Source organism: Hermetia illucens, chromosome 1 (genome assembly GCF_905115235.1).
Source record: "Hermetia illucens chromosome 1, iHerIll2.2.curated.20191125, whole genome shotgun sequence".
NCBI classification, from domain to species: domain Eukaryota; kingdom Metazoa; phylum Arthropoda; class Insecta; order Diptera; family Stratiomyidae; genus Hermetia; species Hermetia illucens.
Window position 1 is genome coordinate 211,444,427 of NC_051849.1, and position 15,230 is coordinate 211,459,656.

The window sequence follows — 15,230 nt, forward strand, 5'->3', positions numbered from 1 at the left end:
TTGAAGGGCCGGAAAACTTTAACTTTAGCATTTCCAACCCCACATCATGGCTTATAAACCGCCCTTCCCAGACACTCTCTGCTAAAGAGGTGGACCAAAGGGAGACTATTCTTTTAGCATTATCCGCCCTTTATTGCCTGCTAGTCCACTATCAGCATCGCAGGGTTGAAAGGGCGCAAATATTTGATGGGCTTTTCCTTGTCAATGCAAACCTACTGCAGCCGAATCCGGACAAAGGGTTGTTTAGAAATCTAATCATATAAAATAAACTTCAGCATTACGCACTCCCACGCATTGCTGATCTTACCGCCGCATAACTTGAGATCTCAGAAGAACTACGCCCACCATGTTACAGCGCGTTATATTTCGTCTGAACTCAAATTACTTAGAGTGAACCGCCTAAATATGTAAACTGCGTGTGGCAGACACACAGACAGACATTAACCCGATTTACATAAGACATTTCCATTCGCAAAATCCAAAGTCCACTTGACTCGGCTTAATCAAACCTCACTTCTTGTATTTTTTGGACCAAAAATGACCATTTCTGCGCACTGTTGCAGAGAGGGTGTAAATTAAAAGGGATTAAATTTCCTAAATTGACTTTTTAATATTGTTCTGTCTTTACATCTTGCACATGAGGAGAAAATTAGTTTCTACATACTAAATCTACTCAGCATATCATATTTGAATCTCATATTATTTAATAGGAAGCTAGAAAGTATTCTAAATACCACCGTTTTGCATTCATCCTTTTTATACCCAGTACGGAGCATTTTCTCAGTTTCTGGTTGACAATATCTGGGTGACAAAGAACATTGCCAAATTCATGAAACTAAATTTCAATAAAGATGGCCACAGAGAAGATGCTCCATTTCGGCCCAAGTCTAATTTGCTTGAGACTTCTTCTGGCACATCTAAATATACCTTGTCGACACCAAAATCAAAAATAAGCTCACGGAGTTTTTCAATGTCCACTCTGTCGCCAGCCGATGACCATATTGTCAAGGTAAGTTTGTTTGTTCCATTGAGGGAAGAGTATAGGCGCTGAAGCTCCGATAAACTTTGGGCAGCAATGCCTGCACGTACCGGGAAGGTAATTTCATGCTTAGATCCTGTTATGTTGTTTCCCTAAAATAGTCAGAGCAATTTATATAACAAATAGGATCAAAACATAATTTGAACTAAAGAGAAAAGTATGCGGCTTACTTGTATGGCGCCAATCATAGCATCAACATGAGATCTATTATATGCCCCCTCCGAGAATGACGGTCCCCATTGTGTTGTCCATCCAACCGACAAAACCGCTGAAGAAAAATTCTTGCTAGCAGATAAGAAGAAATTTGCATCTACAGGGATACTAGTTGGGTTCACAGGACCAGGTAGAATATCAGCATTCAGCCAGACAGGATAGGTCATCTTGGAAAATTTACAAAAGTAAGTATTCAACGCTCCGTGCTTAAACCGTAGCAAAATATATTCCATACTCTCTTCCACAACGAATTCAGAATACCAATAGAGCCTTCATAAACAACCGTCGATTTGAAGTCCAATTTAACGCCTTTCTGTCGATCTGGGTTTAAAGTGTTATAATCCAATATTTTGGTTAAGAATGTCTCCAATGTTATATCAGACACATTGGCCGGAGGATGACCCATAACTGGTATTTGCTGCCCGGACGTGTCATTCTCCAGTGTCCCCAGCACTATATCGGCTTCTATCATGTCAATCTTTCCTAAAATTCATTTGATCTGAAAATCTGTTTTTCTAATGTTCCAAAAATTGCAAGAAATCGTTATTATCCAGGACTTTAAGGAGGTTCAGGTCGGGCGCCAATTTTAAAACTATGAGAAACAAGAGAAACTACACCAAATGTCCTTAGCCTTCACTTCTACTCCCTATTAAATTCGAGGTGCTTAGGTTAATGTTAATGAAACTTACCGGCTAGCGCTTCATCCAGCAGTTTTTGACTATTAACTGCATGAGCCCAGAGGACAGAGGTCAAGTTAGTATCGGATCGTGCAATTGTTGCGGCCATTGTAAGGGTTTTGATGTTGCCTAAAATAGAAAAGAAAGGAATGAGAATTCCATTTTCAACATTTGGAAAGATTCAATCATTTGATCAAAATTTTGTTTTTTTTTTTCTATTCTCGGAGGAACATTGGGGAACAGGATAACGGAAGGAAAAAAAAGCAATATACGAGCAGACAAGGCATGAAATCGACCTAGCATATGTACATACCTTTAGAGTCTGTATGGACTTTTTTAAACGTGACCTTAAATTAATGAAAAAATAATTTTATATAACAAATACCTGTACAATTTTCCCACTTTTTCCTGTGTATAGAAAAATATAATCTCATTATTGTTGATCGTTTGTTTCTTTAGCCATCGCGCTGTCTGTTACTACCGAAATTTTGTAAAAATATAAAAACAGATGTCTGATAATATCTCCTTTGTTAGCTAATTTTGGATAATTTCAAACTTTTAAAGGAAGACACTGATTATTAATTTTGTCCAATTCACAGGCATAAGGGTATGAAAAACGAAATACATTTTAATGCCTCTCTTTCTCTCGATCCCGCAGGCCAACAGTTAAGAAAGTAATATCTCCGGAAGATATAGTTAAATGTTAGTGCTCTCGAAAAAAACATCGGCAGTCAAACTATCAAATCTTGTCCTCACTTTAATATCAGTAGAGGAAGCAAAAGAAGTGATTTTAGAGGGTGGAAACGATGAGGTACTATGTTGTCCAATAAGTTTTGCGATTCGGTAAAAGAGGGCGTTGCTACTAGGATAATTTTTTTTTATGTTGATACACTGCTCATATGAACGTATGTGAAGTTTTATCTCAATTTGTCAATTCATTCTTTGTTTACAAGCCATTTAGTATCGACATGTCACAGTATCCTTCTACAATGGAAAAAATCAAGTATCGTTCAGTGATTGAATTTTAATTTTTGGAAGGTTTAAAAGGTTTAAAAACAAAGAAGTTTAGTTTACTGGGGGAGCCGCAGCTCCGAGCACTCAGGCCATTATTAGGCCCATTGTACTATCCCCGTAAATCGCTTATTGGATGGCTTCCCGCCTACGGCGTTCCCAGGCTTTAGCGAACCTGAGAACATTCTCCAGAGGTAGAGAGTGTGCAGATTCTTCATTAAAGAAAACTTTGCCAAGGTATCTTCGTCTGAGATATGAGGAGGCCCGGCAGCTGCATAAAAAGTGCAGGGCCGTCTCCCCCTCCTCCTCACATTGACTGTACATAGCCGAAACCACAACCCCAGTCCTTTCCATATGGTAGTTTAAGAAGCAGTGTCCCGTTAAAAGCTCTACTAGGGTTTTCATGTCCCAGTTCTTAAGAGACAACAAAAATGCCGCTCTAGCGACTCCAGGCTCTTTCACAAGGATTTTCGCCTGCCGCAAGAGTTCAAATTTCTCCACACGGCTGCGGGAATCCTTGCCATTTCATCTTTCAGAGTAGACTTGACTGTGACACCATTGTGAATCCATGAATGTTTCGTTCAGTCGGCCAAGTTTCAGCAGCACCTGATGACAACTCCACACCAACTAGCTTGATATGTCGTTGCTGTTTAGTACTGATAATGCCGCCCGACTATCGGCACAGATTCGAATGGTGCGACCCCTCCATTTTTGTCGCACACATTCTTCTGCTGCCAATGAAATGGCATATATCTCAGCCTGGAATATGGTGATCATGTTTCCGAGGGGTCGGGGTATGTATGTCCTTTCAAAAGACGAATCCGGAAACCATATGATCGGTCGGTATCAGAGCTACCGGATGTTTGTCAAGGAATTTCCAGATAGACGCATGACCGCGTGATTGGCCGCCTTTCCATGCTCCAATGGTATCGAGTCTATATGCGTCATTGGCTGCTTTCCGTTTCACCTCCAAGTGAATGGGGGGTATATTTAGGATAGCTTCAAGTACCGCAGTCGTCTTAGTACTTATTGTTCCAATAATACTTAGGCAACCAAGCCTCTGAATCTGCGTGAGCAGTTTCCTATTGTTAGCAAAGTTCAGTGTCGGCCACCAGACGATGCATGCATATATTAAAATGGGTTTTATTATGGATGTATACATGCTGTGTATCCGTTTTGATGAAAGTCCCCCGGTCTTACCTATCGCGTTCCTACAGCAGCGGAGCAATCTGCAGGATTTACGATATTGTTCCTGGATATGGTGCTCCACGTTAACTTGGAGTCGAAATGTACTCCTAAATACTTGACTATTTGTGCCAGCTGATGGGTAGCGTATAGTTGCCCCACCTGATGTCCCTAGTGAACATAACCAGTCCAGTCTACCTAACGTTCACCGTGAGTCCATTGCGGAGGCACCAACTGTGGATTTCATGCAGAGTTGCATTCAAGCGATCACATACTGTCTCCACAAACTTACCGGTAATTATTACGGCCAGGTCGTCCGCAAATGCTTGCGCGAAGACTTTTTGTCCTCCAGGAGCTACAGCAGGGTATCCACTACTAAGCGCCATAACAGCGGAGAGAGAACCCCTTCCTGTGGGCAGTCCCTAAGATATCCTGCTTCAATAAACTTCTGGCCGACCAATATGTGGATTCTTCTCCACTCTAGCATGTGAAGGATCCAAATGATTAGCAGCGGTTCGATTCCATGTTGTCCTGTCGCATAGCAAATTGCCGAGAATGAGGCATAATTGAAGGCGCCTAAGGCGTATTCTTTTTCGCACATCGCCTTTTCAATTTTTGCCGTTCATGGAGCGCTGTCCCCGTGGATTTGCCTTTCTGGTAGGCGTGTTGCCTATGGTGAAGTGGCCCCTTAGGAACGTGTGTATCCCTTATGAACCGATCTACTAGTCTTTCTAGTCCTTTTAGTAGAAAGGACGTTAGACTGATCGGCCGGAAGCTTTTTACGTATGTGTAGATGAGTTTCCCTGGTTCGGGAATAAATATCACCTTCACATCACGCTAATTAATTGGAATATAAGAGTGTGCTAGGAATGCACGATATGTATTCCGAGTATGTAGACCCAGGGCATCCATTCTCTCTATTACTAGCGCAGGAATGATGCCATCCGGACCTGCAGACTTATATCTAGGAACGAGTTAAATGCCCATTTTACTCGCTTCAGTGATACTACTTTGCATACCAGATTCCAGTCTCTCGGTTGAGGGCTGTATGCACCTGTTGGCCCCGAGATTAGATTTTGGATGCTGCCTGGGAAGTACACTTCAAACAAAAACAAAGAAAATTTATGAACGAATGTTGAAAGTGTATGGTACAAGGACTCTTCGCCTTCAATTGGTACAGTAGAAACACGTGTTGCTGAATTTAAATGCGATCGTACAAGCCTTAAAGATGATCCACGTCAAGGACGTACGAAAACAGTAACAACACCAGAAATCTTAAAAAAAATACAGGATATCGTATTGGAAAATCGTCGAGTGACTGAAAGAAATTTATTAGAAGCCCTGCGCATCTCATTGGGCAGTGTAAGCAATATTTTGACTGTAGTATTGGATTTCAGAAAGCTGTGTGCACAATGGGTGCCTCATTCACTAACAATAGAACAAACACACATTTGAATGCAATGTTCTCAGCAACATTTAGAGTGTTTTCGAAAGGATAAGTGGGTTTGTGGGTCGATTCATCACTATGCATGAAACTTGGGTCTATTACCATAATCCTGAGACAAAACAAGAAGCAAAGAATGGAGTGAATCTGGCTTTTCGACTTCGAAACGGGTTCGTATCCAGAAATCGGAAAAAAATCGTGAAAAAAGACCACGTTTGCAAAAGAAAAAACATATATATTTTTGCGTTTTCATTAGTGTTTTATTAGGCTTATGGATACCGTTATCTTAAGGATCACTTCTCCCCTTTTTCAATAAATTTCCTACAACTTATATGCTACTTTTTTTGGTAATTAACACTAATTTAAATATGTAATACTTTGTACAAAAAAATAGGTTGAATTCTTAATTTAAACTTGGCGAAATTTTTTTAATTATACATTGGATATTTTTGAAGAAACCTGCATGGGAGGCTCTATCCTGAACGAAATCTTACAACAAGACAAACTCCTACACTATCCAGAGTTTATATGCCCAAATGGGAAATTGGGGCTGCACAGTGAGAGTGGTGTTGAGGGAAATGGGTAGATCCGACGGAGTTGTGCGGAATTCCTTTAGATTAAAGGGAAAATACGGCACAAAAAGGCATCCGCGTGGAAATAAAAAAAAAACGAGAAAAGAAAAATCGCCCTGAATAAGGAGGAAGATACTATAAATAAACTTTACTTCTTCTTATTAAAAAGAGATGGGTGCAGCAGATTTTGCATGCAGAAAGCAGCAGTAACTATAAAAAGCCTACTAAAGCACCTCGTTTAACCCATTATTTACCAATATTAGAAAATAATAAAAATCATCTTTATTTTTTTACTTTTTGTTTTATTTGAATTAATACAAAAATGTTTTAGATTTTTTATAATTGGTTATCACTTTATACAACTTACGGCTTTATAAGGGGGATGAAGATGGGCTTCGCATTTTTCGCACAAATATGGTGTTTTCTTCTTGCATATCCTACACCTCCTTCGAGAATCCGAGGGTTGTCTAATGATCATGTGACCCAGGTTGTCGTATCTTCCATATGAAATGGGGGATTTCGATATCAGTAATAAAATCAATCAGCGGCATTGCGTCATTTTTGAGACGTCGATGTATTTTCCAGGCATTTACCGCTGAATTTCCCAGGGAATTGATAAACAATGGCCACCACCATTTCTTGCTCCTCACTGTAATCGGATAATTGGCTACGCCATTATCGTGAAGATAAACTCCTCCCATATACCGGTTGTATTCAGCGATCATTTGGGGCTGACCAAACGTTTTTTTTTTTCGCACACGATTTTCAAATATCGCCTTATTTAGGACCTCAATGTTTGTGTAGTTACTTGCAACCACGACCGGGGAGTTATCGTGCCACTTGACTAACAGATTTCTCACTCTTCTTCAATTCAGAGTCTGGCAGAAGAGGACACTTTTTCAATCGATTTTCTCTAACGGTCCCTGTGGCACAAAAAACCTTTCTCTTTCTGTTTTTTGGCTGCTCAAAAACAACAGTCAGTAATTGCAAAACAATACTGCCACCGAGTCCCAGATCAGAAGTGGTTTCTGTTGTACAACCAGCATAAGGAATAAATTGTTTTTTGCCTTTTGGTCTTGAAAGGGCAGCGCCGGATTTTTGTTGACTACGTTTTTTAGAAATAGGATTTTTATTTTGGGATTTCTTACGTTTGAGAGGTGCAGATGAGGTGGAAGGGGGAGGAGTGCGGGGACGAGCTACTCTCTTATCTTCACTTGATAATGTTGTTGAAATGTTGGTGTCACCTTTGTGAAAATGGATTTCAAAAGTTCCAGCTACATCTTTAGCAAAATCAAAATTTCTTGGTCGGTTAGTTCGTCTACATCAGGAGGGATGTAGACAGCATCAATTTCATCGCCAGCGACTTGATCTTGCAAAATATCCAATAGTTCTTCAGTCGTCCATGCTGTACTGGTTTCTGCGTTGTGTGCCTCCATACTAATCACTCACTTTCACGAACTGGTGGCATAAAACTGAGCTAATTCTAGAAAAACGCCTGGCTAGAGAGTCGGGGATAACCGAAGTAAACAAACAAAAGAACGTGCCATTGACATGCTCAAGGTCGTGCAACGGATCTAAGCACTGAACTGTTATCAGGCCGTCGGCTCACCCACGACCCCAGTATGAATCACTAAAGATAATTACTACTGATCTATCGTTTTTTAAAAAGTAACTTTATTCTCCATAATTTAGACATTTGAACAATAAACTAAATATGGAATAACGGTGGGAAATGATGTATTTGATTATTTTAAAAACAGTCAAAAATAATGATCGGGATATTCACCAAACTAGGCATATGTTCTACAGTCCTTACCCTCATAGCATTGCATCTGAGTTATAGTTTTTTTTTTGTTTCTTTTATGAAAAGTTGATTGATACATTTGACTTACTACACCATTAAAAAGCACGACTTGAAAATTGAGAAAAAAATTGTAAATTTCAGGGTCACATACGATCCCTTGGCCAATAATGGGTTAACACCGACATATAAAGAGGCTCGTCTCAAATTGACTAACTCGTGGATGAAATGGGAAGAAGAATGGAAGGCAACCTTTACGGTCCAGGTGGATTTAGCGCATTTTGGCACGACGAATCAACCAACAACATCAAACCGCACTGGTCAAACACGAAGAAGAATAAGGATAGGAGAATACAACTTTGAGACCGTTGATAATTTCTCCTATCTAGGGTCGAAAATCACAACCGATAACAGCTACGATGATGAAATCCGCGCACGGTTGTTGTCAGCCAACAGAGCCTATTTCAGCTTACAAAGACTGTTCCGCTCGAAACGTCTCACCATAGGGTCAAAGCTCTTACTGTACAAGACTATGATCTTGCCAGTCCTCATGTATTCCTCGGAAACTTGGGTTCTTGGCAAGAAAAATTGCGAACTCTTGGCCGCGTTCGAGAGAAGAATCCTCTGAAGAATTTTTGGCCCCCTACATGAGGATGGACGATTTCGTAGCCTACACAATGACGAAATCTATGAGCGATACCATGACCGTCCTGTTGCGGATAAAATCCGGCTCAATAGGTTACGGTGGGTGGGTCACTTAATCCGTATGGATGAGGATGATCCCACCCGGAAAGTCTATAAGGGCAATATCTATGGTAGAAAAAGAAGACGAGGCAGACCCTGCCTAAGATGGAGCGATGGCGTAGGTCAGGACGCCAGACAGCTTTTAGGGATATCGAATTGGTAGACCTCGGCGCAAAACCGGGTTGTCTGGAGTTCCTTATTAAGGCAGGCCTAGACTGGATACCGGTTGTTGCGCCGTAGATGATGATGATGGACGGCATTAGGACCTAAGTTAGTCCGAGTATAATAAACAAGTATCTGCGCGCTAATTATTGGCACCCTAACTGGAAAGTTAGAGGAACTTGCAAGAGTCCTTCGGAAAAGGCGTATTGATATCTGCGCTCTGCAAGAAACCCGAAAGTCTCCGTGATGTTATTAAAGAAGTCGGCTCATGAAGCTCACCATTATATCAGCTTCTTCACCGCATAAGCACCACAAAGGTCGACCTGATGCCGAGAAAGACGCCTTCTGGCAACTTCTCAATGAAATGACCTGTAATGTGCCTGCTGATGACTATATCATCATTGTCGGTGACCTTATTGGCCATGTGGGCGAAAAGGCAGGCAGTAACAGGTGCCATGGGGGAAAGGGTGACGAGCGTATAATCGATATCGTGAACACCCATGACCTTGTACTTATGAATACATGGTTTATCAAACGATTGTCTCATCTTCCTACATTTTATAGTGGGAAATGTAAAACGCAAATCGACTATATTCTCATAAGACGCCGACATTTTACCACCGCCGCTAATTGCAAAGCCATTCCCTATGAGACCATCGCACCTCAACATCGACCGTTGGTTGCCGTCCTGCGAATTAAGCCACCGATAAAACAGCGTGAAGAACGCACTGGCCCGCGGCGCATTAAATGGTGGTGTTATTCGTGAGAAGAAGAAATAATTTCACTTACGCGATTACCAACCATTACGAATGTGGAATAATCGTGGATACAAATGAAAGACACGATCCATAAAGCGGCCTCTGCAACCCTTGGGGTCACCAAGGCAGGTAAGCGGTATATCAACCGAAATACTTGGTTTAGGAATGAAAATGTTGAAATGAAGATCCGTGAAAAGAAACCCCCTACCACAAGTTCCCCGACGATAAAACGCTGCCCAATTGGCAAATGTGTAAGAACCAACCGGGAAGAAAAGAAAGCGGTCGCCAACATCCGAGTGGACAATTACAAAAATCTTTACGAGAAACTGGACACTCGTGATGGCGAAAGAGATCTGTATCGACCGGGCAAAAGCCGAAACGAACGCACACAGGATATCGAACACTTCTGTTCGAGCCGCAACGGATAGATGGCGAGAATATTTCGAGCAGATTTCAACTGAAGAATTTGCTCATCCTCCACTTCCACAATCATTATCCACAGTTGGACCAGTTCCACCTGTCAGCGCAACTGGTGCTCAGAGGTGGCGGCGAGGAAGATGGGGCGGCAGCCCTATCGGCCAAACCAAAACCAAGTGGCCGAGGATAACCTCCATAGTGGTGGCACCGGGAGACGCTGTAACCACTTTGGTTTGCCGGCCGTGATTCAGTAGGCGAATGCTCCAAAGGCCTAATTAGGGCGATCAGACCCGAGTCTGCACGGGGACTCATCTGAAGTGGCAAATTGGTCACGAAACCTTACCAGGGGTATACTGGTACCATGGGAACCGGGAAAGCCCCTGGACTCACATACTTCGGGTGAACTCTTGTTGTATGTGAGGACAGTTCGGTTATTTGCGGTTGGTCCCCTAGTGGAAGCTTCATGGGGGTTTTTGGTTACGCTCAAGCGAGACGAGACCTTCGGGCCTCGGCGTGGTGTTGCGTTTCAACACGGGTGCCATACTCCTTAGTTCGGTAGAGATTTAAGTAGGTCTTAAATCCACCAGTATGAATGCTAAGCCATGCACTTGGTATAGACTGGTACCGTTGTTGCTTGTCTCAGCGGGGCTCTGATTGTGGTCACAAAATCAATCCGCGCGACTGAAGTCGAGGAGGCAATAAAACAAATGAAATCGGGGAAAGCCACAGGACCTGACGACATCGCATCTGAGCTCTGGAAAGCGAAGAGCTGGGACCCAACAATGTGGCTTAGTGAATTCTTTAACCGGGTTATTCAGGAAGGAAGAACACCATCTGACTGGCAAGAAAGTATCACAGTTCCAATCTGGAAAAAAGTAAGATAGTCCAGCAGAATGTTCAAATTACCGACCGATCCCGTTACTTTTCTATACCATTAAGATTTTTGAACGCATTCTTGACAACCATATTCGCGAAATAATTGAAATAACCGTGAATCAAGCCGAATTTGTCAAAAACTGTACAACTACTGACGCGATACACGCTCCGCGGTTACTCATGGAGAAAAACCGTGAGAAGCATCGCTCTCTTTACATTACATTTTCTGGATCTAGACAAAGCGTTTGACCGTGTGCCATACGACTCATATGGTATGCTTTACGGCAACACTTAGTGCCAGAAGAACTCATGCGCTGGGTTCAATTGCTCTACCACGATCCCAAAAGTCAAGTTCGAAATGTGACGGGTGAATCAAAACCGCTTCGTGGCTCTGTTGGTGAACAGCCCTCTCACCACTCCTCTCTATTCTTGTTATGGGCACTGTCACACGGGACATCCAACGTCCAGCGCCCTGTACACTGCTTTATGCAGATGATGTTTTCCTAGCATCTAATAGCAAAAATGATCTCGAGCAACTTGTCCAAAAATGGAATGATCGCCTCATGGAACACGGCCTCAGATTGAATCTAAACAAAACTGAATTTTTGACGACCGATCCCCATGAAACAGGCACAATCACTGTTAGCGGCAGTGATCTACCCAGAACTGAATGATTTAAATACCTCCGGTCAACGCTATCAGCCAATGGAGAACTGCGTTATGAAATTGCTTCACGCATTAACGCAACCTGGATGAAGTGGCGTTCCACAACTGGTGTTCTTTGTGATCGACGTATCAACGAACGTTTCAAATTGAAAATTTAGCGCAATGTCGTCCGTCCTGTCGATCTCCACGGTTCTGAGTGTTGGCCAACTATAAAAGACAATGAACGGCGTCTTGCGGTAATGGAGACGAAGATGTTACGTTGGACTAGTGGCGTGACACGTTTTGATCACATCCGAAATGAGAATATCCGCTATCGTTATGGGGTTGCACCGATCATGAAAAATTTCCGAGAGACGCGTCTTCGATGGTATGGTCACGCAATTCGCGCTAACGAAAATTCACTTGCCAAGATTCGTCTGAACATCGAAGCCAATGGGAAACGACCAAAAGGCAAGCCGAAACAACGGTGGCTTGATACGCTGGATGGGGATTTAAAAGCCTCGAGATTGCATCCAGTTCAGGCATTTGATAGAGCCAAATGGTGAAACCGATCACGACGAGCCGATCCCGCTTGTGAACGGGACAAAGGCTGAAGAAAAAGAAGAAGAACACATCTTCATTCATACGGATCCAACCTGACGTGGTAGACCTTACTTCAGATGGAGCGATGTCGTTATCAGGACTCAGCAGCTGTTTGACGCAAAATCAGAATGTTTGGAGTTACTAAGGCAGGTTTAGACTGCAAAACCGTTGTTGTGGGTGATACATGCTTGGCCACCATAAGCTTACATTTCCCCACTATCCCAAGTGCATGCAACTTTTTGATAACCTACCCTGCTAGCCCCGTCCGGCTAACAATGGGAAAAGTACTATTCAAGAGGTAGTTGATTGCTATTATCAGTTTTCAAAGAACTGCGACGCATTCAACATGGAAGTAATTGATGAGGATGAGAATTGGGTTCTTTACAAAAATGTTAAATGAGGCAAGCACCTTTCACATAAAGTACCAAACATCGCCATCGACGTCAAGGGCAGAATTTCATCATCGAAAGGTCCTTATATGCATTTGGTGGAATGTTCGAGGCATTTCTGACTAGAAGTTGTTATCACGCAAACGAGTCCTAATAGTAAAGGTACATTGTGCCCAGCGAAAGCATATCGAAGAAGCTTTCAAGGAAAAACCACTCATCCTTGATAAACAGAGGTTGGGTAACGTTATATTATACTATGGTATTGCCGAGCTTCACACTGCTGCATTCACTCAGAAGAAAATTGCGGTGTTAGTTCCGCAAAACCCCTTACTTTCTCGACATTGCCCCTTCGGATTTTCACTCCTTTTGATCCTTGGACAATCATTTAAAAGGAAAGAAACATACATATATAATTTTCATAAATTTACTGGAAACCCCACTTAATTTTATCCTAAAATCAAATAGTAAATGGGTTATGTCATAAAGCATGACGAGAAGAAAAACTCATTGAAGCGTCGTGAGGAGGAAGCCCATCTCAAGTCCGAAGTCCACGACGGAACTTCTTCTGACAGACACATACTTGACGTACCCATGCGTAACCCGACCTTTCCCACATTCGTTCCATCTAAGCTGCCACTTAGATGTTACACTCACATTTAACACCCTTTTCACCACAAGCGGTCCTAGACCTTCCACCTGATCTACACTTAGTAAATCTGTTTGCAACAAAGGTACGCCCCTCCTGATCCTGTAGGCCGTTGCACGCCGGACTGCCTCCAGATCAAGAGGAGGAACACCCAACAAGACCTGCATGGCATCGGTCGAGACTGTACGACATACAGGAAGACACGATAACAACGCTACTCGCTGACAAGCGTAGAGCACTTTCCTGCCTTGTGCCGTCATCGCAAAATCATACAACGTAGGAGACCCGTACGTACAATATTCAAGGAAGAGTCTCACATAAATGGATCTAGCAGTTCTCCTGCTTAGAGCCCATTCACACCTCATCACACGCCTCAACATACTCACGAACGTCTCAAATCGAAAATTTACCGCAATGTTGTACGTCCTGTCACTCTCTATGGTTCTGAGTATTGGTCGAATATAAAAGACAATGAACGGCGTCTCGCGGTAATGGAGACGAAGATGCTGCATTGGACTAGTGACGTGGCACGTTTTGATCACATCCGAAATGAGGATATTCGCGATCGTTATGGGGTTGAAACAACGGTGGCTGATACGCTGGACGAGGATTTGAAAGCCTCGATATTGCACCCAGATTAGGCATTCCATAGAGCCAAATGGCGAAACCGATCACGACGAGCCCACCCCGTTTGTGAGCGGGGCAAAGGCTGAAGAAAAAGAAGACGATCTTGCCCAGCTCTGGGTTTAGTGACTATGATGTGTACGGATTAGCTTTTCCAAAACATTCGCAAGTCCGGCGCACTGAGTGTGGGTACTATTTATTAGATATACTGAAGTAGATGCGTACATTTTTGTTAGAAATTAAAATGCCCGGAGCAGTTAAAGGGTTAAGAAATCTATAAAATATGCCTTATTTTTACTTATAATTGCATGAGAAATCATCCAGCGACAATTTGTTCGATAATTTTGAAGGAACCTGCATGGGAGGATCTACCCTGAACGAATTCTTACAGCAAAGCAAACTCCTACACTATTCAGAGTTTATGTCCAACATTTCTCTCCGAAAACCCTAATAGGATGTTCGTAATCTAGGAAGGATTCGGGCCTTGCAACTCAAAAGTGGTGTGAGTGCAAATTATAGTTCCTCACCTAGTATCAGGCAACAAGCAATCCATTTTTGCACACTTTTACCCATTCCACCATTCAACATGACGCCAAACACTTTTCACTAATTGACTATGAAGCAATAAAACTTTGTGCTTAAATGTTCATCTTATGCAAATGACGATGAATGCAGCAAACACTTTTCTTCTAATTCAATTACGAAATGAAAAATGCAAAAATACCACAGGCAAATGCTTCAAACTCGACTCGGAAACTTTTCTGTGGAGCCTCGCTCAACAAATGTCGGCTGAACCTGGGGCCAGGCAACCGGTGCTTCTCCTCTTTGATGACGATCACCTGCTTATTCGCTTGTCGCGATTAATTAAAATTTATGGTCGCCACTTTAAATTAAGCTTTGATACATTTTAATCTACCTTCACTCGATGAGATAAAATGTCAGCGGAGATAAGGAAAACAAAGTCGCCAAGCGATGAAGAGTCAACCTACCCTCGATAGACAATTTTTGTTGTGACGTTTGCGTATAGTGCGGGAGGGAAGGGGTCGGCTGTACCCGCGCACCCAACATGTCGAACGTTGATCCCTTTTTGAATCATTTGAAGTGGTTTATGCAAGATATATACATGAGGAATCGAATGAAAAGGATTCAGTATGCATCAGTCGTGCTTGAAGCGCGAACTCCATTCTTCTCATCAACATAAAATTCCTCATTTAGCACCTAAAAGGTAGTCGTCTAAAAAAACGAAAAATATCTACTGACTACCGACCCCAGTTACAAAAGATGCTTTTCTCAGTTATTACTTTGAAGCCGCCACTTAACTTTACTCTGGTCACCGTAACATATTCCGCTAATTCCAAAATAAACGAAGTTTGAATTTCCTACAAATCCATTCCTCAGAAAAACGGTCGCTCCGAAGAGCCGTC

At 42.4% G+C, this 15,230-nt stretch overlaps 1 protein-coding gene across 4 annotated transcripts; it reads right to left on the minus strand.

Moving 5' to 3' along the window:
* Positions 1 to 585: 585 nt before the first annotated feature.
* Positions 586 to 14,889, minus strand: LOC119661268 (protein FAM151B). Of its 4 annotated transcripts, none has more exons than XM_038070526.1 (5): positions 14,796 to 14,889; positions 1,942 to 2,058; positions 1,488 to 1,735; positions 1,210 to 1,419; positions 586 to 1,131 (listed from the first exon to the last, which is right to left on the minus strand). In XM_038070526.1, the coding sequence occupies exons 1-5, from the start codon at positions 14,872 to 14,874 to the stop codon at positions 781 to 783; spliced, it is 1,005 nt and encodes a 334-aa protein (XP_037926454.1). In that variant the 5' UTR covers positions 14,875 to 14,889; the 3' UTR covers positions 586 to 780. The 4 variants fall into 4 exon arrangements, with proteins under 4 accessions (XP_037926454.1, XP_037926457.1, XP_037926456.1 ...); XM_038070529.1 differs by lacking the exon at positions 14,796 to 14,889 and adding an exon at positions 14,723 to 14,744; XM_038070528.1 differs by lacking the exon at positions 14,796 to 14,889 and adding an exon at positions 14,531 to 14,716.
* Positions 14,890 to 15,230: the final 341 nt, after the last annotated feature.